This window comes from Dromiciops gliroides, chromosome 5 (genome assembly GCF_019393635.1).
Source record: "Dromiciops gliroides isolate mDroGli1 chromosome 5, mDroGli1.pri, whole genome shotgun sequence".
NCBI lineage: Eukaryota > Metazoa > Chordata > Mammalia > Microbiotheria > Microbiotheriidae > Dromiciops > Dromiciops gliroides.
The window spans coordinates 132,195,385-132,217,015 of NC_057865.1; the positions used below are offsets into that span (position 1 = coordinate 132,195,385).

Genomic DNA, 21,631 nt, shown 5'->3' on the forward strand with positions numbered 1-21,631 from the left:
ATTTTCTGATCCCAGTGATATGCTGAGTGTATTAGGCATGTTGTGTTTCTTGATACAAGCTATAACTAGAAACATATTGAAGAATGCATCATTTGCATGTTTTCGGCTTTGTATAGAATAAAACATGGCTTATCTTCAGGTCATACTTTTAGCAATTTAGCATGTGGAATGTAACTAAGAATTCTAAAAGTCTAGAATAAAAGACCCAAGAATTAAAGAACCTGGAAAGAAAAATAAACAGATGAAAGCTTTTGTTCCCTGAAATACAGGATGTCCCCAAAATCTTTAACCTAAAACTTCACTAAGACTTCCTGGAAACTCTGTATCTGTCACAAAGCCTATTAAATGGAACTTTTGTGTGAATGGTATTCAGTCCACCATTCATCACTGATTAGCTCTAAATTTATATATAATTCTAACCTTGCTTATCTGATTTCTCAGATCATAGCAGCTCAGAAGCTGGAAACTATAAGGAAACTATAATTGATAGACATGAATGCTTATAGGCTAAAAGTAAGGGAGAGAATGGAAAGCCTATCATATTGCAGCAAAACATAACTGATTAACATTATTTTGATTTTGGAGGCAGCTAGGTGGATTAGTGGATAGAGTGCTGAGCCTAGAATCATGAAGACCTGAGTTCAAATTTGGCCTCAGACACATATTAGCTGTGTGACCCTGGGCAAGTCATTAAACTTCTGCTAGTCTTAATCTACTGGAGAAGGAAATGGCAAACCATTCTAGTATCTTTGCCAAGAAAACCCTATGGACAGTATCGGCAAGCTATGGTCCACAGGATCACAGAGTCAGACGTGACTCAACGACAACAACAACAACAATGACAACAACTTTGATTCTGAGTTATCAAGAAAAAGTTACATACTATTTATGTATCTAATTTAGTTAGAATTAGGCAACATTTTAGGAATATCTCAAGCAATTAAAATTCAATTGGCATTTAAATGAGTAAGCCTCAATGAGAAAAATATTTGTAATAATATCTTTCATCTATATAGTGTTTTATGGTTTAAAAATTTAAAACATGTTACTTCACTTCATTGTTAGAACAACCCATTGAGGTGGGTAGTGAAAGCATCATTATTATCCTTTATTTTGCAAAATTAAGACAGAGAGATTACATCATTTCCCCAAAGTCATGCAGTTTTCAAATGGTAGATTCTGGACTCAAGTAATTTCTTCTGTTTCTAAGTCTATTCTTCTTTACCTCAACTTATATGACATACCTTATTTTCCTTAGATGTTGGTAATGAGTTGCTACTGTATTATTTTTGAATTTTCTGTTTGCATACTTTCCCTTTTTATCTTATTTCTTTTCCCTCCTTTTTAATGGGAGTTGTGTTATTTTTTTAAAAATTACTTTAATGCCTGAGGATGAAATGAGTCATTCTTACTTTATGTGCCAACATGTTTCCAATAGTTTCCAAAAATCGTCATTTGCAGAGCAAACATCATCTGCTAGACTTAGTCCAATCATATTCATCTCTTTTCACCTACACCCTTGTTTATCAGGGGTATGAGGAATAATTGTTAAGGAAAACATTTTAGTGAGTCTAAGTTGAACATATTTTTAGGATTAGACCCATGAGTTTCAATAGTAGTTGCATAGTTCCGTAAGAGAAAGTATCATTATTTTATCTAAGTTATCGGTTATTTTACAATTTTGAGAGTCAGTATACTATAGTGGAAAAAGAGCTGGCCTCAGAGCCAGGAAGTTCTGAGTCCAACTCTCCTCTGACACATACTTGACACTTAACTCTGGACAAGTCACTTAACTTTTTGGTGCCCAGAGAATATCTCAGAGATTATAAGCAGAAGAGCAGGTACTGCTCTTTATTGGTAAGTAGGTTTTTCTCACTGAGAATTTGTTCCCTACAAGAATGCAATTTTAAGTTCAGTCCACAAAAAGAAAGAAAAAGAAAAAAAATTCTCTTATTTGATAAACTATGACAAAAGGGTTACTCTACTGTTGAATTGTTAACTTACTATTCAAGGACTTCACAGCACAATGAATCTTCTTGTCATCATTATCCAATAAAGTCCCATGATACACACACCCAAAATGCCCTATGAAAAGAATAAGGAAGATTAATTTTTTTTTACTGTATTGTTTTCCAATAATCAGCAATCACTAATTAACACCTTTTATGAGTCCCATTAATTCCAGATTCCTTCATTGCAAATCTATATAGCATCGACTTTTATTAATGAAATGATTTAAGGAACACATAGAGCCATATTACTTTTTTTTTTGGTAATGCAATATATTTATAGATGAGTATATATGTATATATATTAATCTTAATAAATGTTTGACTGAGTAACTGAATAAACATTGCATATATTTTACATATGATATAAAAGGCACCATTAAGAACATGTGTGCCAGGAAAGGAAGTAGAACAGGTACGTTGTGAGAATGATGTATAATTAATGGACAGTTGAAGTGCTACACTGGTATCCAGGAAATATTAAAAGAAACAAGGGAAGGCTTCCAGTGCTTTGTGGTTCTTTGTCAAAGAATTACAGAAAGACCTCAACAAGAATCATACTAAAGGAGATGGGATTGTTCTACAATCTGAAGAAGTGGAGGAAGGATTGATGAGATATTGATAAGATTATAACTCTTTCAAGTTGTACTATATTTATACATACAAATATATGCATACATATATATATATATGTGACACATATATATAATATGATATGATCTTTATGGTTAGCACAATAGACCTAATACCTATATCCTGTGAATATATGTGAATAATGTTATTGTTCACTTGTTTCAGTCATTTCTAACTCTTTGTGACTACATTTGTGATTTTTCTTGGCAAACATCCAGGATTAGTTTACCATTTCCTTCTCCAACTCATTTTACAGATGCAAAAACTGAGGCAGACAGGGTTAAGTGCTTTGCCCAAGGTCACACAGCTAGTAAGTATCTGAGGTGTATTTTCTTTCTTTTTTTTTTTTTTTGGTGAGGCAATTGGGGTTAAGTGACTTGCCCAGGGTCACACAGGTAGTAAGTGTTAAGTGTCTGAGGCTGGATTTGAACTCAGGTTCTCCTGAATCCAGGGCCGGTGCTCTATCCACTGCGCCACCTAGCTGCCCGACTGAGGTGTATTTGAACTCAGGAAGATGAGTCTTTCCAATTCCAAGCCCAGTGTGCTATCCACTGTGCCACTTAGCTGCCCCTTGAACCATGTTATTAGCTTCTTACTTTATGTAGTTAGGTTTCAGAGATATGAATGAATGTATGATGTCTGTATAAAACTGAAGCATGTTTTCATTCCATAGGATCTATTATATGATAGAATTTTCTTATTCTGGGTCAATTTTGTTTTCTTTCATTCAACATGACTCAATTCAACAAATTTATTAAGCACCTACTAGGTATCTAGCACTGTGTTAAATGCCAAAAAAGCTCCAAAGCTTATAAAAGACAGGGAGTTTATCATCTTATTGACTGGAAGATAAGGAAATATAGACATAAGAGAGAAATAAACAATGTGTGATGTAAAATTTGAGGGGAGAAAATATTGTTACCATGGAGGGGTATCAAGGAATGGTTCATGGAGGTGTCATGTGTACTGGGATTTAAAGAATTGGTAGAATTTCAATAAGCGGAGGGGAGACAATGCTAGGCATGGAGAATAGTGTGAGAAAAGATATAGATGGGGGAGAATGGAGCAAATATGGGAGCTAGCGAGTAGTTTGGAGGAAGCTTAGAGAATGTTGGAGTGGCATAATATGAAATCAAGCTGAGAAGGAGGCTTGAATGCCAACCTAAAGGGACTAGATTTTAGACAATAGGGAGCCACTGAAATACAGTTCTCTGTTTAGCTTTTTCTTTCTTTCTTTCTTTCTTTTTTTTTTTTTGTGGTGAGGCAATTGGGGTTGTGATTTGCCTAGAGTCACACAGCTAGTAAGTGTTAAGTGTCTGAGGCCAGATTTGAACTCACGTCCTCCTGACTCCAGGGCCAGTGCTTTATCCACTGCGCCACCTAGCTGCCCCTCTGTTTAGCTTTTTAAGCCCCGTACAACCTGGCTCCAAACTATCTTTTCAGGCTCACTGTACATCACTTTCACTCCCACACTCTGAAACTCAGCCCAGCTCCTCCAGCCTTTTCTCAGTTCCTCACATAGGATTTCACCCTCCCTCCCCGCTTTGCTGTGCCTCTGCGCTGGTTCTCCTCTGTGCCGGGAATATGCTCCTTCCTTATCTCCACTTTATAGCAGCCCTCTCCTTCTTCAAGGTACAATTAAAGTACCACCTTCTACATGACACTTTTTCTGATTTCCTCAACTGCTAGTGACCTTCCTTTCAAACAATCTTACAGTTAATTACTTTGTCTTTCTTTTCTTTATTTTTATTCGATCTACTCTTTTGATAATTGTTTTTGTAACCATGGCACTTAGCACAGTGGTTGGCACATAGTAGGCGCTTAATTAAATGCTGGCTCATTGATGGAAGAGTTTTTCATCAGAAGAGTGATATAATCAGATCTGTTCATAAAGAAGATTAATAGAGAGAGAGAGAGAGTTGGAAGCTGGCTAGTTAGAAAGAATAAAGAAACGTCATAAAGTGACCTTGTATTCTTCCAATAAACAGAACCAGAATCACACAAATAATATTATTAAACATAACTTTTGAGAAGGAAAGGGTGTAAGAGACTAGTTTCTTGGAATAAGTATTTCCACCAGTTAATCACCATTGGCTACATAATTCAGGTTGGCAGGGGTTGCAAGTCATTAGCCCAAATGAAGCAGACTCACTTTAGACTCATTTCGCTAAGTTCCAACTCACCCAAAGCAAATTGCTTTCCAAGTGGCAGTCATGTAGGCAGCTTCATCACAGGTGCCAAGAGTCTGACTGCTTAGTCAATGATTTTAGGATTAAGACTCAGGCAAGTGGCAGAATAAGAAAGCTCACAGCCCAGCCTGGGTTTCCAAAAGACAGTGATCAATCTAGTTCTGTTCAGGGAAAATACAGACCGGTCCATCTAATTCAACTCTATGCATTTTACAGTTGAGGAAACTGAAGTGGAGGGAGAGTATAAAAGTGCTCTCTCTAGGGTCAGAATATATGAGTTTAAATCCTGCCTGTGATGGTAATTTGGGACAATGAAAAAATGATTTAATCTCTCTGGGCTTTGGTTGATTCATCTGTAAAATGAAAGAGGGAAAGATTGGACTACATGGCTTCTGGATCAGGTCTCTTCTGGTTCTAGATCTGATATGTGACTTGCCCAAAGTCACACAGGTAGTGTGTGATCCCAGTCCTCTGATTTCATTGAGAAAAAGTGCTCTTTTCTTTCCCCTATACCACTCTGCCCTGTGGTTAGCCAATTCATTTACCATCTTGGGTTCTCAAGTAAGTCTCCAAGATTATAAACTGCAGATGGGCTGCTGATCTGTATCCGTGAGGATAAGTTTCTACGCTGATGAAACCACAGGTCTAGACCAAAAAACCCCAAACCAAACTAAACCAAAACCTTCCCCAAACCCCAGTGAAATCACAGTGATTTGTGGAATGGCTAATAGGCAGTGTGGTATAATGGGTGGAAGGAACACTGGATTTGGATTTGGGACAGACATGTGTGTAACACTTGCCTCTGGCTGGTTTTATTTATTTATTTAATGTGTTGTTTTTTTTTAAGTGAGGCAATTGGGGTTAAGTGACTTGCCCAGGGTCACACGGCTAGTAAGTATCAAGTGTCTGAGGCCGGATTTGAACTCAGGTACTCCTGACTCCAGGGCCGGTGCTCTATCCACTGCACCACCTAGCTGCCCCTCTGGCTGGTTTTATAATCCTGGCCAAATTGATTACTCTCTAAGACTCAGTTTCCTCATCTATAAAATAGACATAATACTTGTAGGCTCTGCCTGATAGGATTGTTATGTGGTTCAAATGAGATGATGTCTATAAAGAGTTTTGCAAACTTTAAAACACTAGATACAGATATATGATATATGTATACGTATACTTGCAAAATGCATGTAAGTACATGCAAAATAGCATGTTACATTGTATATATATGTATACAGTGTAAATGTGCGGGAGTACACATGCATCTGAGCATATATGCATACATACATACATACATACATATATAAATTTATGTATATAAGAAGCTATCTGGTATTGTGGATAAGATGCTGGACCTGGAATCAGTAAGTCTTTAGTTCCTGTCTGGTCTTAGACACTTACTGGCTATGTGACTCTTGGTTAGGTCACTTAACTTTAGTTTCTTCAGTTGTAAAACAGGAATAATAATAGCACCTATTTCCCACTATGGCTTTGTGGATCAAATGAGATAATATTTGCAAAGAGTTTTTTAATGAATGCTAGCTATGTTATTATTATATAAAATTCTGTTATTATTTAAGGTTTTTGGGAAGAATCAAAATTAAAAATGTCTTTAAAATGCATCGCAACTCTAAAATGCTTGACCCACGTGAACTATTATTAGCCTGCAATTTATAAGGCAGAAGGGAAGGGAATACAACGGATTGAAGAATGAGAGGGAATTTTCCCTGCCCACCAGCTTTCCCCTCTCCCTTCCTCAAGAGTGACCTCAAATGAGAATTTGACCCTGTGTTCATATAATGTAAATTAGCTCATCAACTTATTCAACAGGAATACAACAAATGCTCTTGATGTCTTTTGGCAGAATCTCCAGAGAAAAGGTTTCAGGATTCAATTTAGATTGTGATAAAAGATTTTTAGAGAGGAAAAGGAGACTGGAATTCACTTTCTACCTATATCTTCTTTTTCTGGTTGGTTGATTTTTCCCTCTAAACATTTTCTTAACTGTTGTTTATGCTAACTGTTACTGCTGCTCAAAGGGACTGCCTTATTACAAATACTGGCTTCTCCTTTGTATAAAGGAATTAGAGTGCATTGCAAAAAATGATATATGTTGTTCAAGGTCAAGGTAATGCCATAAATTACCATTCCTAAGAATGCTGGCATGAGGTGACGTGAACTAGGGCTTTAGAGAGGGTTAGTCACTGTTTTCCATGTAAAGAGACATCGGAGGGTGACATCAGTGAAAATGGTTGCAATTAAAAGCAGTAAAAAAATTCCATAAAAATGTTCTTGTCATTATTAAAAAGGGTGATAGAGGAATGTGATTTATTTCTGCCTGCTTTGTAGATGACCAAATTATAGCAGTAACAGCAGGACCACATCCCAGGAGATTGGATTTTCAAAATGATATGTATGCAGAATGGAAAACAAAAGCTCTTACCCTTTCTTTTTTGTCCTTTGCATTGCTTTTGCTTTATATATGTGTGCTTACCTATGTGCTTGAAACAGAACATAAAGTGTTTCTGTAGGAAACTCAGAAAATCAGAGTAGGAATACTTGCCTCTTCCTATGATTTCATTGAAATGCACGATCAGGTTGTTTGGCCCGATCACCACATGTTGAACTGCTTGGACCAGGTCTGGATTTAAGGCGCTGATATCAATGTGGACATGATTCTGAAGCAGCGGACTGGATATATCTGACTCTCCACTGGTTAGGATGGGGGATAAATCTGTCAGAGGATAATGAGCTTGTCTGCAGGATCCGTTCTGGGAAGAATTCGGAAACTGATCTGCAAGAGGAACCTGAATGATTAGTATATGTTTAAAGGACAGTGAAAAACTTTATTAGGATCAAAGAGAAGTGGAGACAGTCTAAAATAATACAAAGTTTGAACTGTAGAATTAAGAAAAAAATCAGCTTCATTCCTTTTAAGCATTTATATTTGACTTTAACCTAAAAAAAAATAGATCCTGCCAAGATAAGATCCCTACATCTGATTCAATGAATAGATAGGAAGGCTTTGAGATAAGCAAATCAATTATATGCAAATAATTTTTTTTAAAGTTTGCTTTCTTAAATAGGTTAAATATTTGTTTGGAAATCTTGGAAAAACACTGTTTATTTAGAAATAACTCACAGGATTGTTGTGAGAGGTTTTAATGAAGTCACACTTTGGTTTTAGGACCACCACCAAATCCCTTAATCACTGAGCCTCAGTATCCTATCTACAATATGGATTCAAGTCCTGTAGGCCCTACCTTACCAGGCTACTGTGAGGCTCTAGTGAGATAATGTTGGTAAAGTGCTTTGTACATTGTATCACATTATTATTAGAAAAATGGGGGCAGCTAGGTGGTGCAGTGGATAAAGCACTGACCCTGGATTCAGGAAGACCTGAGTTCAAATTTGACCTCAGATACTTGACACTTCCTAGCTGTATGACACTGGGCAAGTCACTTAACCCTCATTGCCCCACCAAAAACAACGACAACACCCTTTTCTTGTGAAATAATAAAATCAGCCTGTCTCAATGACCAGATATGTAGAGCTAGAAGGAACCTCAGAGGTCTAGTCTAGCTCCTTCCCTTACTTGTGGGGAAACTGAGTCCAAGGAAGTAAAATGATTTTGTCGCCCAGGTAGTAAATGTAAGAGGTGGAATATGAACCCATATCTTCTCAACCCAGAGCTCAGGCTCTTCCAGTTCTGCCTCCTTTGAGTGGGGATCTCCAACTGGTAGAAAATTAGTTTTACTAGAGGTTACTACTATATTGAAACTCTAATGAATAATATACATATTATACATGCAAACAGTTAAGCAATTTTCTGGTCTTGCAAAAGTCTAGCTCATTCAAAAGAGAAAAAAGGAGAAACAGCTTTTGGTTGAACTATTGCTTTATCAATGGAATCAGATCCCTGGAAATGCAAACCCTCACTCCCAGCCAATTGCAAAAAAAAAAAAAAAAAGGAACAATGGAATCTATTGGAAAGAATTTGATAGACAGATCCACACACTTGGAAACTACCTCCCCCTCAGCGGTGGATCTTCCATTATGAGGCACAGTTCAGGGTCAATGTTAGAAAAGACAGGTTAGAACTGCCTCCATCTGGTATTCTTATCACAGGACTTTTCTCCTATGCTCAAGTTAAATGGCTCTTGAAACTCCCTCCTTAGAGGAAAAATAGAGCAAAAAAGATTTGAGATCCCTGCCCAATTGATCTTTAAGGCTCAATCCTTACTGTCAGGGAGGAGTTGTAAGGCGTTAAGGAGAGGGTCCTGAAACTTTTTGTGAAAAGAAGTCTTTCCTAGAGCCTCAAGTTCCACTGACTGACTGACTGTGTGTGTGTGTGTGTGTGTGTGTGTGTGTGTGTGTGTGTGTGTGTGTGTGTGTGTGTGTGTGTGTGTGGACAGTGAAGTCCCTGAGTGAGGGGGTGGGGCTGCTGGCAGTGAGTTCCTGGGGAGTAGGCAGAGAAGCAAAAGGAATGTACTGACAATGAAGTCTCTGAGTGGAAGGAATGCCCTTTCCAGCTGGGAAGCTTTGCTTCCCTTCTAGCAAATCAAGGAGACAGTTGTGGGAGGAGAGGTGAAATAAGTGTGAGGTAATCTTGATCTAAAGTACTTGATAATACTTGAACTTTACAATTCTATAGTGCTTAACAGTGTGCTTTCACAGGCATGATCTCAGGTTATGAGCCATTATTAATGGATTCAGGTACTAATCCCATCTTTTCAGTGAGACTGAGATGCTAAGTGACTTGCTCAATGTCGTACATCTAAGAGGTAGCAGAGATGGGTCTCAAATCCACATTTCTGAATCTCAAGTCCAGTGTTCTGGACTATTCAGGTGTTCCCAGAGTTAGGGCACTGGAACCAACCGGAAATGTCAGTTTGTCAACAAGCAGGACAAATGATGCTTGAAGATGGGCAAAAGCAAAACAACAAAAAAGTGATGGCTTTATAAGAGATGTCCCAAAAGTCTTTTTGTTTGTTTGTTTTTATTTTTGCAGGGCAATGAGGGTTAAGTGACTTGCCCAGGGTCACAGAGCTAGAGTCAAGTGTTTGAGTTCGGGTTTGAACTCAGGTCCTCTTGAATCCAGGGCTGGTGCTTTATCCACTGCACTATCTAGCTGCCCCCATCCCAAAAGTCTTAGTGCAGTTTAAGCCTTTGAATAGGTTTTTAGTAGCTGAGTGGTACAATGGGTGGCCCAGAGTCAGGGAAACCTGAGTTCAAATTCTGTGCCAGACACTTAGCTGCTGTGTGAACTTGGGCAAATCACTTTAACCCTTGTATCCCCAGTTTCCAGAAAAAGTGGTGATGATAATAGCACCAATCTTGCAGGGTTGTTGTAAGGATCAAATAAGATAACTGTAAAGTGCTTAGCACACTGCCTGGCACATAGTAAGTACCATATAAATATTAGCTGTCTATATTATTATCTTTCATCATTTTAAGCCACTAAAACCTAAAGTTACACTAAGACTTTTGGGATACTGTATAATGTTTCACTGGAAAAAATAAGGATGTGAATTGGTTTATACATGGTCTAGTCTTATCTGCTGAAAGGCAGAGTATTGGTTTTAGACCCTCTTGATAAAAAAAAAAAATGGGACAGAATGCTGCCTTATTCCACTCTATTTTACACATCTCAATATTTTCCACGTGGGTTGTTTTGATCACAAGGCTGTTTGATCTGAGGAGGGCCGGAGATGCTACGGCTGAAAAAGCTGTTGGACTGGAAGGTAGATGTGGGCATAGCAGTATAGGAATACTGGAATCGTATTCGCTCCAAAAAGCAAGGATGGGGAGGGAATGGGAATAGATGGACTTGGGTTAGGAAGGAATCTTTCCAGTTTCTGGGGATCCAGGATATAGAACTGCCCCCCACATGACCTGGAGACTCTAACAATCCCTCTCAGGATAGCCCCCACTGCTGCTATCAACATTTCAACCATTCTACCTGATGCTGGTCTGAGACCAGAGGCACCATACCATGGAAAGGAGTTTCATTTGTAGCCAACAATCAGAGCAACTGCCTTATGCCTTTAAGCAGCTGGAGCATTTTTACACTGGCAGTATGGATCCTAGACTCCAGGGACTGTTTGAAAGTGACAAATCACTGAGCTGTTGAGAGGGAAAAGGTCTCTGGCATAGAATGCCTTATTGGTTCTTCAGTTAGGTTAAAGTCCTTTTGGCTTTTATGGTCAGTCACCAGTGGGCAGAATACACGGGGAATTATTTGCTGTGTCAATGATTGCAATATGGTCGATTCCAATTTTTAGGAGCTGATTGTGGGTCATTCTGTCAGTCGGCTATTTTGTTGTTCAATAATACTAAACAAGGGATGAGGTAAGTAAAAGATGAGATGTAAACATTTGAGGCTCAAGCTTTTGAAACTCAAGTAGCTAGCTATGATCAAAGTTTTGGTTGGAAAAAGGATATTGAAACCGGGTTAAAATAAGTCTTTGGGGTTATTTATGGATTTTAATTCTCTTTCTTGCAATATTAAGAATAACAACATTAAAATAGCGAAGACTAGTCCATTGGCAAAAAGCATAATGTAATATTATTCATATTGATACAAATCAAATGACAGCAAATTGTCCCTATTTCAAAAGGAATCTAGTTTCATACATGGAATTAAACAGGGGCAAAGGTCACGAAAGAAATAATGCAGTAATGCTTTGTGTTGGTCATAGAGGGGAGAATGAATAGAACATTAAAAATGTCAGAGAATTGGCATAAAGTAATGTAACGATTGGAATGACGCCACCTGCTGGAGACTTACTGTAGAAGAGTTCCGCCCATGAAGGGAAGGTCTTTGAGGGCAAGACCAGGAGTCTTTTCTTTGGCATGAGGAAGTGACGCGGGCGAGTGGGAGGAGGAAGGAAGAGACTGGCGCTCAGTCTCGGGCTCTTTCCTCTGGACTCTGGCGGAGAAGGGAGCTAGAAATGTGCTCTCCCTTTAATAGATAGGAATCTAGAACTCTCTCTCTCTCTTTACCAAATTCTTATTCTCCTTAATAAATGCTTAAAAGTCTAACTCTTGCTAAAGCTTATAATTTATTGACGACCACTCATTAGATATTTTAGACAGACTAGCTAGAATTTTAGCCCTTAACAGTAATAAAGATATGAACTACTTTAATACTATCACCCTTTGACTTGATGAGCAATTTCTAGATTTGCAAGTATTTTCTAAGTCTGATTCACTATATTTGTCCAGTGGTGAATATTCAACCAGGACAATGCTCATAGTTGACTCATATCCTGAAACTTCTAAAGGTAATAAAGTTGATAAAATGTAGAAACTGTACTTTTGCCAACATATTTTAAGTTAAACAATGTGAAATCCTCCAGTTAATTTGGCCATTATTTAGAAACAGTATTTTTTGAAGCAGATGATGCTAAACATTTCTTTATTTCTCAGCACAGCCGGATGTTTGTCCTGGATTAGACCTCAAAATAGATTTAAAAGTCATGGAATACTTTAGGTGTTAGGTTGTGAAGTTTGTTATCCACCCTCCTAGGCAGCAGGCTCTTTGAGGAAAGGCACTATCTCTTATCCATATACTGGATCTCCCCTGTGCCCTAGCATAGTGCCCAGCATATGACAGACACTTAATAAATCACAGCGGTTGTTATGGATGCCTTGATGGAACTATGTGCATGTTTAGTTTCCTATATGTAAATTTTTGTGTAGGCTAAAAGAAAAGGCCAAGTAGTGGCAAGTTACATTTGACTAAGATGTACATTTTGATCTCACCTTTCCTAACTTAGTTCTCAAACAATAAATGAAATACCTGTTCCCTTGTGACTTCATGGTTCACTTTTCAGGGGGAGAACAGTTGAAAAGCCCTAAAAATGTAATAAGAGTGGGGCCTTTTTCCAAATTAAAATCCATCAGACTCTTGCAAGAAGGCTGCATGTAAAGGCTGGAAAAGAAAACCCCACACTGAAGTGCATGTATTTATTTCTCAGAACAATGAACTGAAATATACCTTCTGGAAATGTTGCTCGGTAGTCTACAGATTCATTTGAAACCATTTCCGTGGTAGGGCTTACACTCCGGGCACTTACAAGCCTATCCAAGTGAGGAGTGTGCACTCTTGCATCATAGCGAACTAAGTCACCACCCAGATCTTAAAACAAATAGAAAAAAAGAGTTTGTTAAAGACTACCCTGTCCTGGGTCAATGATGCTAAACCCTAAAACTAAATATTGACTGTTTTTGATACAAGCATTAAGTTCTCCTTAACATTTTGGAGTGAGGGGAACATTTATGGCTTTGAGGAACGCTGCTGTAAATATAAAGACTGTCTGAAATGGAATTAACTTCCTAAAGATTTTTCTTCTCTCTCAAAAAGAAAAAAAAGAAAACAAAAAAAAGATGCACCTTTAATCTGCTTCCTCTTTTTCAGCCACAGAAAAAGCCCCAGTAACAAGATGAGCAACAGTGATATCAAGATGACTCCAACAATGAGTCCTGTGAAATTTTGGTCTGGTTGTACTATCACTTTTCCAAGGACAGTTGAAGAAACTGCTTGCTTCCACTACAATGAAAAAATAAAGAGATAGCATAATATCCATGGCATTTTGCTTACAATATATTCAGTGAGCCAGGCTGATTATTTCTGGGCATAATATGGTACATGAACATTACCGTAATTACTTTCGGCAATGGCATTATCTCCTTCAGGCTGAGAGGGTAGGTCCTTCAATGTTTTCTTTAGTGTTCAAATAAGTACATCATTAAATGTACATCTCCAAAGTGCCTTAGTTTAAGTTATGAGCTGAAAGGCTATATTGTATTATGTGTTACTTGGCCTATTTGCATTTTATATGTTGTTAAATCATCATTGTGTATTGCATTACAGTCCCCCAAATGATAAAGGTTATAGCTTTGCTCAGGGTCACTCTCTTGGTCAAATGCCTCTACTTGTTCCCCTTTGCCCAGCAAATAAAATGTAAAATCCTTAGTTTAACATTCAAGGCTCTTTATAATTTGATTTTCTAGCCTTATCTCATCTTTTTTTTTTTTTAGGTCTTTTTTGCCTCTGCCCCTTGGACCCACTTACTATTCCTTGAACTTATTATTCTGTGCCCCTTGCTCTTTTCATGTAGTAATCTTTTTTTTTTTTTTTGAGGCAATGAGGGTTAAGTGACTTGTGCAGGGTCACACAGCTAGTAAGTGTTAAGTGTCCGAGGCTGGATTTGAACTCAGGTCCTCCTGATTCTAGGGCCAGTGCTTTATCCACTGCACCACCTAGCTGCTCATGTAGTAGTCTTATTCTTGGAACATGTTCCCTCCACAATCCTCACCTAATTAAAATGCAATTTGTCCTATAAGGTCCAGCTCAACTGTTACCTCCTCTAGAAAGCTTTTGCTCATCTACTCAAAAGGGAAGTAATCCCTCCCTCTTCAGAGCTGTCTTTTGTACCTTTCATATGAATCAAGTATATTATTATTTATATTATTTTTTTCTAAGCTTATTTCCCTGACCAGATTACTAGCACTCTCATTTATTTTTGAATTTCTTTTGGCACCTGGCACAATGCTTTGCACATAGTGGATACTTGAGAACTGTTTGTTAACAATATAGAATAGTGGATAGAGAACCTGCCTTGCAGCCTGGTATTCCTGGGCTCTTGTCCACATAGTGACTGTGTGACTCTGGGAAACTTTTCTTAGTGCTCTATCTAGGCAACTCTTTTAAAGCTGTAAAGAAACTACTGACCTATATTGGTAGAGGGAGTTTCCTCACTTGAGAGGAACTTGTTACCAATAAAATCTCAAGTCCAGTCCAGATGCTTTGCTTGGAAAGACAGGGCTACTGAATTCCAATCTGTGACACCATGTACTAACCTTTAGTGCTTTTTTTTCTTGCTTTCTTAACATTTATTCAGTTTATTGCTTTTCTTTTTCTTTTCTTTTCTTTTCTATTCTTTTTTTTTTTTTTTTGCAGGGCAATGAGAGTTAAGTGACTTGCCCAGGGTCACACAGCTAGTAAGTGTCAAGTGTCTGAGGCTGGATTTGAACTCAGGTCCTCCTGAATTCAGGGCCAGTGCTAAAGCACTGTGCCACCTAACTCTCCCAACAACTGCCCAGTTTGTTGCTTTTCTAAAAGATTTTAAGAACATTTAAGCATTCATACCAGGTCCTGAATTATCTAATTTGGCTCATTACTAAGAGGAAATTAGTTGCATAAGTATGAAATTTCCATTTTATAATTTAAACTCTGTAGACATTATCTTAATATTATTTCCAGTGGTCCCCAACTCTTTTTGTTTTTATTCATTTTGTCATCCCATTGTATTTGTTTTATGCTTTTCACTTTCTGGGCATGTTGAGATGGCTGGGGTTGGAGATGGAGATATGTTGGCAGCCAAATTCGTGGTCCTCCATAGTCTGGAATGCTTCTTGCCCTCAAGGAGATTATAATCTAACAGGAGTGATGAAATGAATAAAAAAACCATAATACAATTTAGAATGTGCTAAAGAATAGGTCATAAAAAATGGAAAAGGAGAGATCTACGGAGGGGAGGCGTGAGGAGAATGTGCGACCATCTGTTGCATCTCCTCTCTGCCGTAGAACTCAGAGACCCACAGAGAGAAGAATATGGTGGGGGTGGTTGATTTGGACTGTCGTCAAGAGTTTTACTATGAAGCAAGACTTTGAGGAGGTCGTCTCTTTAATGAGACTTTGAGATCTGCTGACAGATCCTGCTATTGTCTGGGAAATCTTGTTATTTGCTGTTTGGAAATGTTGCCTCAGTCTGGCCTCCATAAAATGAGCTTGACTGGTAGGGGGACAATGTAACCCAAACCCACTATTTGTCAACTCCCAACCAAGAATCCAGGCTGCTTTGATGAACTTAAGTTAACATACAAATGAGCTTTTAGGATGTATTTTAAGGCTCCAAGTGACATAATTACACTGGCATCCTTATTAATAAACATGAAAGTAATTCAGGAATCCCACCTCTATATTTAGCTCACTGTTCAGTTTCAGCAGGTCATTGGGGACCGTACATAAGACTGCTTCAGAGTGCAAGCGGATATTCTCACAGCTCTTATTGCCCACTTTTAACACTTCACCTTTTACTGCCTCCGGGTCAATATCATTTCCCTGGAAGAAAAGAACAATAGATGTTCATTAGAATCCTTTAGATCTTCAGCAACTACCAGGAATGGTCACAATTTAGGGATATAAAAATATTGTAAAATTAAGGCATATCTCTTTGATTTAGCCCACAGGTGGATTATATTAGTCTCCTTCCTTCCTTCCTTCCTTCCTTCCTTCCTTCCTTCCTTCCTTCCTTCCTTCCTTCCTTCCTTCCTTCCTTCCTTCCTTCCTTCCTTCCTTCCTTCCTTCCTTCCTTCCTTCCTTCTTTCCTTCCTTCCTTTTTTCCCCTCTTTCTTTCCTTCTTTCTTTCTATCCTTCCTTCCTTCCTTCAATTCATTTATTCATCATGAGCATTTTAACTTTAAATCAGCATCCAGAAATCAAAGCATTTATTCTCTACTTGTAGCTGCAGCTCACATTTCTGTGACTCTTTAAAAAAGTACTTTCCCCATAGCAACCCTATATGGATTATTATCTCCTCTTTCCAGAAGAGGAAATGGAGGCTCAGAGATCATAAATGAGTTGCCTGGAAACACATACCTAATAAGTGATAGAAGCCAGCATTCAAAATCAGGCTTTTCCTGACAGCAAGTCCAGGGCTTTTTTTCCCCCACTACTAATATTTTAACTACTTTTAGTAACAGCATTCATATGGTGCTTTAAAGTTTGTAAAGAGTTTTATATATGCTATCTCATTTGATCCTCACAAAAATCCTGTGAGGTAGGTGCTATTATTATCCTCATTTTACAGAATAGGAAACTGAGGCCCAGAGAGGTTAAGTGACTTATTCAGCATCATACATGTCATGTTTAAGGCAGGATTCAGGTCTCCAAGTCCAACATTTTGTGATGCCTCCTAGCTGCCTACCCCATAATACCTCTACTGTACTTATTTCGTTCTTAGGATAGAATGAAAAAAGTGTTTTTAGACTTCTGTCTACTTTCTTCTTTATTCAACTCTCTTGAGGGGAAATTGGCATAATCTTTTTGAAAACATAACCATTCTATCACCATCACTGAATGGTATTATTTAAAGAACAATTATGAAACAAAAAATTTCAACTATCTCTGATGCCTCATCTTGGCATGGAGGTGATTCTAGGTTTTCAAAAGCTATGTTAGTGGGATATAAGCTCTGACAGGTTCTGCTGGGTTGAAAAGGCTTCAAGGAGAGGATCAAAGAGTTATAGATTTAGAGTTGGAAGGGACCTTGGAGGTCACCTGGCCCAAGCCACTTCTTTTCCAGATGGAGAAACTGAGGGACAGAGCAGTTAAGTATTTTGTCCAAGGTAACACAAGGTAGCAAGCAGCCAGACCAGAATTAACCCAGTTATGATGGTAGCCTGGGCATATGTGTACATACATACACACACACACACACACACACACACACACACACACGAGTTTGAGGATAAGCCAAGCTAATTTTGAAGATATCCACCCTAGAATTATAGCTCTAGAAAGGACCTCATAGACCATTTCATTGGCAAAAAGTTGGCCACTCACTGGGTGAAGGAACTTTTGGTCACAGTAATTTATGTATGCTTTCTGATAAGGTAGAGAGAGGTTCTTGACAAGCTTTCTGCTAACTTACATTTTTATATTTCCCTATAAGTTCATTTTTTTAAAAAGTGAGGCATTTGGGGGCAGCTAGATGGCGCAGTGGATAGGGCACCGGCCCTGGAGTCAGGAGTACCTGAGTTCAAATCCGGCCTCAGACACTTAACACTTACTAGCTGTGTGACCCTGGGCAAATCACTTAACCCCAAATGCCTCACTTTTTTTTTTTTTTTTTAGTGAGGCATTTGGGGTTAAGTGATTTGCCCAGGGTCACACAGCTAGTAAGTGTTAAGTGTCTGAGGCCGGATTTGAACTCAGGTACTCCTGACTCCAGGGCCAGTGGTCTATCCACTGCGTTCACCTAGCTGCCCCTATAAGTTCATTTTTAAAATAATCTCTATGAGTCACGACTCAGTTCAATGGTACATGTTTAGTTACTTGCTTTCTTCATTAGGGGTTCTTGACACATTAGGAGGACTGAGACTAGACCATTTTATTTCTTTGTTACTGTAAAATACTTTGTTACTAATATATAAGTATATATTTACACATGTACATATGTGTATATGTATATATGACTGATTTCTATCTTTGGGGTATATGCCTAACTGTTATTTTAGGATTGGAACTAGACCTGTGATTTTATTGGGATAAGGAGCTACCACTGCAGGCTGACACTCTTTCTGCAATTCATAGTCATAGAGGTATGCCTAGAGCACTGATAAAATGACTTGCCCAGGGTCACACAGCTAGTATGGAGGCAGGATTTGAATCCATGTTTGCTGACTTTGGAGCTAACTCTCTATTCAGTGTGCCATGTTGGCACATTATATAACATATTGAAGGAACCAAAAGTTAGATTTGGGGACAAATGAATTGCCACAAGCATCATTTATCACATTATCAGACTACCAGAAGTGAGGACAGCAGCCATCCATTAAGTGAACAAACTGCTATTAATTTGAGAAAAGATGTGTTAATAGTCAGAAACAACTGCTTTTCTTTTTTTCTTTTTTGCAGGGCAATGAGGGTTAAGTGACTTGCCCAGGGTCACACAGCTGGTAAGTGTCAAGTGTCTGAGGCTGGATTTGAACTCAGGTTCTCCTGAATCCAGTGTGGGTGCTTTATCCACTGTGCCACCTAACTCTCCCAACAACTGCTTTTCTTAACTTTTACATATATATGCCAGTGAATATTCTTTAAATGTGTCAGAACCATATCATAGCAAAACATTTTTAAAAACCTTGAAAAATATAAAGAACTATAAAAGAGTGCTTTCTATATATGTGTATGTATACATGTATATATATGTGCATATGTGTATATATCTATATCTGTATCTATATTTCTCATTTCATTCTCAAAGCAACCCTAATAGGTTGATAGGACAGGTATTATTGTTATCTTAGTTAAAAAGAAGCTCAGAGAAAGTGATTCTTCTTTGTGATAGGAAACTAGGGTTTAAGTAAAATGCATATAAACAAAGCTCTTCCTAAGGAAGATATCATATGTGTTAAGTGAATATTAGGCAATGTGAGTATTTCATTGAACTGGGTCAGATATAGAAGGCAATCTCACAAGAGGTCCATAAATCTAACAGGTCATCACCATAGGGCCTCAAATGACAACTTGTTGGTTAGCTCTGAATAAGGCTGAGGTATGCATTCACATATTGAAGGGAATTCAGAGAAGGGCAACTGAAGAGATTAAAGAGCTAGGGGGCATGATTTATGAGGGAAGAACTAAAATGTGGCTTTCTTGGCTAGATAATAACTAAGGTGGGGGAAGGGAAGACTATGTTACATTTACATTTACAGTTACTCATTCCTTGAGGTCCATGAACTCTTCAAATAAGAAAATAACAATACTGCCAAATAAATATACATCTTAAGAAAAATGAATCCCACTCTGGGTAGAGCTACTTTCTCTCATCCGCATAAAACCAAGTAACTTATGATAAGTGAATCTCCACCTAACTTTGAGAAACAAAAATTAAAAAAAAAAAGGTGCTCATTAACTTGCTTTTAAAGTATGAAAAAACAGGCAGAAATTGGAAAATATGTCATATATCTGAAAAACAACCAACAGTCTGTTATGTTCTAAAGTGATTAATGTCTAAAAATGGGATGATGACATTGATCATGTGACTCAGTAGAAATCAGACTGAACAACAATAAAAACTACCTCCCCTGTAGACAGAACTTCAGTGCCTATGGATGGGGTGTATGGTGTGATATAATGGACATCTCCCCTTTCACAGGAGTTACATGTAATATGAAGATGAATAGTTTGTGTAATAGAAATCAATTTTGTTTCACCTTGTGTCAGAAATCACTCTCTCATACCTCACTCTGGCCAATCTGCCTCTTTTTACAATGGTCTCACCACTGTAATACCAGGATTTGGGTGGCTATAGAACTGAGTAGATGAAGGTAGCTTGGACTAGGAATTGAGCTAGTGGGGAAAAAAAAGGCTAATAAGCTTCCAAAAGTCAGAGCTCAAGTCCAGGAAGACAGCTAAGGTATGAAGGAAGAAGCTACTATGTATCTAGGTAGAAAAAAAAGGTATAGAATAAGGATAATCATCCAGAACTATAAGTTAAAGAGTGTGAGAAAATAATTATTAATAATGAATTTCCTGGGGGGACCCAGAGATCAGTTTCAGTCCCTTCTCCTGCTCCCCTCCCCCAGACTCCAGAAAGTTCATCTCCTGTCCGGGACAAGTCCAAGGGAACAAAAGAAATAGAGATTGATTTTTTTCTCTAGCTCAGTGAACTGATGGGATCAAATCACACCTAGATACTGACTTGCCTTTGTCTGGAGGGTCTTTTGCATACTTCTCCCCTTATGTCATCTGTAGAGTTCATTTTAGTTTGGACCACCCTCAAGTTACGTCAACCAATGGAATTGAAATCAATTAGCTTTGATCAATGTATAACGACCTGCCTCTATCAAAAGAGGATAAAACCCTTGGCCACACCAGGGTCTGGGGCTCTCTTGGTGCTCACTCTTCCTTTTAGGACACTGTAGGTCTTCTGAACTCTCCTTCAGACCACATGCTGTCTTTCTGAAATTCACCATGGGTCTGGGGCTTTTCTCCTGCTTGTGCTAAGTGCCACACAATCAATTCTTTACTAGTATATATGACATTAATTAATAATAAATGCTTACTACCAAAATAGCCATTAATGTATAAATATAAATTAATTTATAAAACAGTTTAGCTTATCATTAAAAAAAAACACACACACAAGAGATTGTAGAGAGCACAAGGTCAAGAGATTAGGCCATAGAGTGGGCAGGATTATGTCAGGAACCAGCTATAGTGTCTGAGAAAGAGGCATGGGGATATCAGCAGCAGGAATTAGGCTTGTTACTCTAAATTCATCAACATCTTTTGAGACAAACACTCCTTGTACACATTCTGCCTCAGGTCAGAATTGACATATAGGTTGGAATGAACCTTGAGATGGAATTAGATTTAGATAGAGTAAGGAAGTGAGAGGCTCGGCAGCAAGGCGATTCTTGACACCCCCTCACACTCTGAGACCAGTTCTAACAGGTATCTATGAATCCTGAAACCCAAGTAATTTCAGTAAGTATCAAGTTCCATTATCGCTTCTGGATCCCTGTTCATTAGGGCTTAAGGCATTCTCTTTGCTCTCAGGTCGCAGAACGGATTTCTATCCCCTCAGTTTGAAAACATTCCTTCTCTAACCCATACAATATTGCCCTTCCAGGGACCTACTTAATCCCCAAGAGGCAGCCAGTGAAAAGCAATCAGATTTAGGGACCCTGCTTCTAAATGACTGGAAGATGTAACCATTGAGTAAGAAGAGGTTCTTTAAAGCTGAGATGACAAGCCCTCACTCTGCTCCATCTAGCTGTGGAATTTCTATCACTGATCTCTGTGTTATTTCCCCTTCAAGTCCAGATATTCCAGTCTGCTCCCATCCTTGCTTACCTGCATCTGGTCTCAATTCTTTATATAATTTCAAACTCTGCCTACTAGATGCCCACCCATTTGCACCTCTGCTAATCTATAGTGTCATGTCACTTTTCTCAAAAAATTTTAATGTCTTCCTATTACCTACCAAATAAAGTTCAAACTCCTTA

The 21,631-nt window shown here is 38.3% G+C and overlaps 1 protein-coding gene across 1 annotated transcript in view; it reads right to left on the minus strand.

Annotated features, from left to right (window-relative positions):
- Window positions 1–21,631, minus strand: part of MET (MET proto-oncogene, receptor tyrosine kinase) — a 161,042-nt gene that overhangs the window by 19,341 nt on the left and 120,070 nt on the right. The window contains exons 12-16 of the mRNA XM_043969125.1: window positions 15,813–15,959; window positions 13,226–13,382; window positions 12,831–12,971; window positions 7,392–7,622; window positions 2,005–2,085 (exon numbers count right to left, since the gene is read on the minus strand). Of these exons, the coding sequence (XP_043825060.1) occupies window positions 2,005–2,085; window positions 7,392–7,622; window positions 12,831–12,971; window positions 13,226–13,382; window positions 15,813–15,959 (757 nt within the window). The remainder of the gene's footprint in view (window positions 1–2,004; window positions 2,086–7,391; window positions 7,623–12,830; window positions 12,972–13,225; window positions 13,383–15,812; window positions 15,960–21,631) is intronic.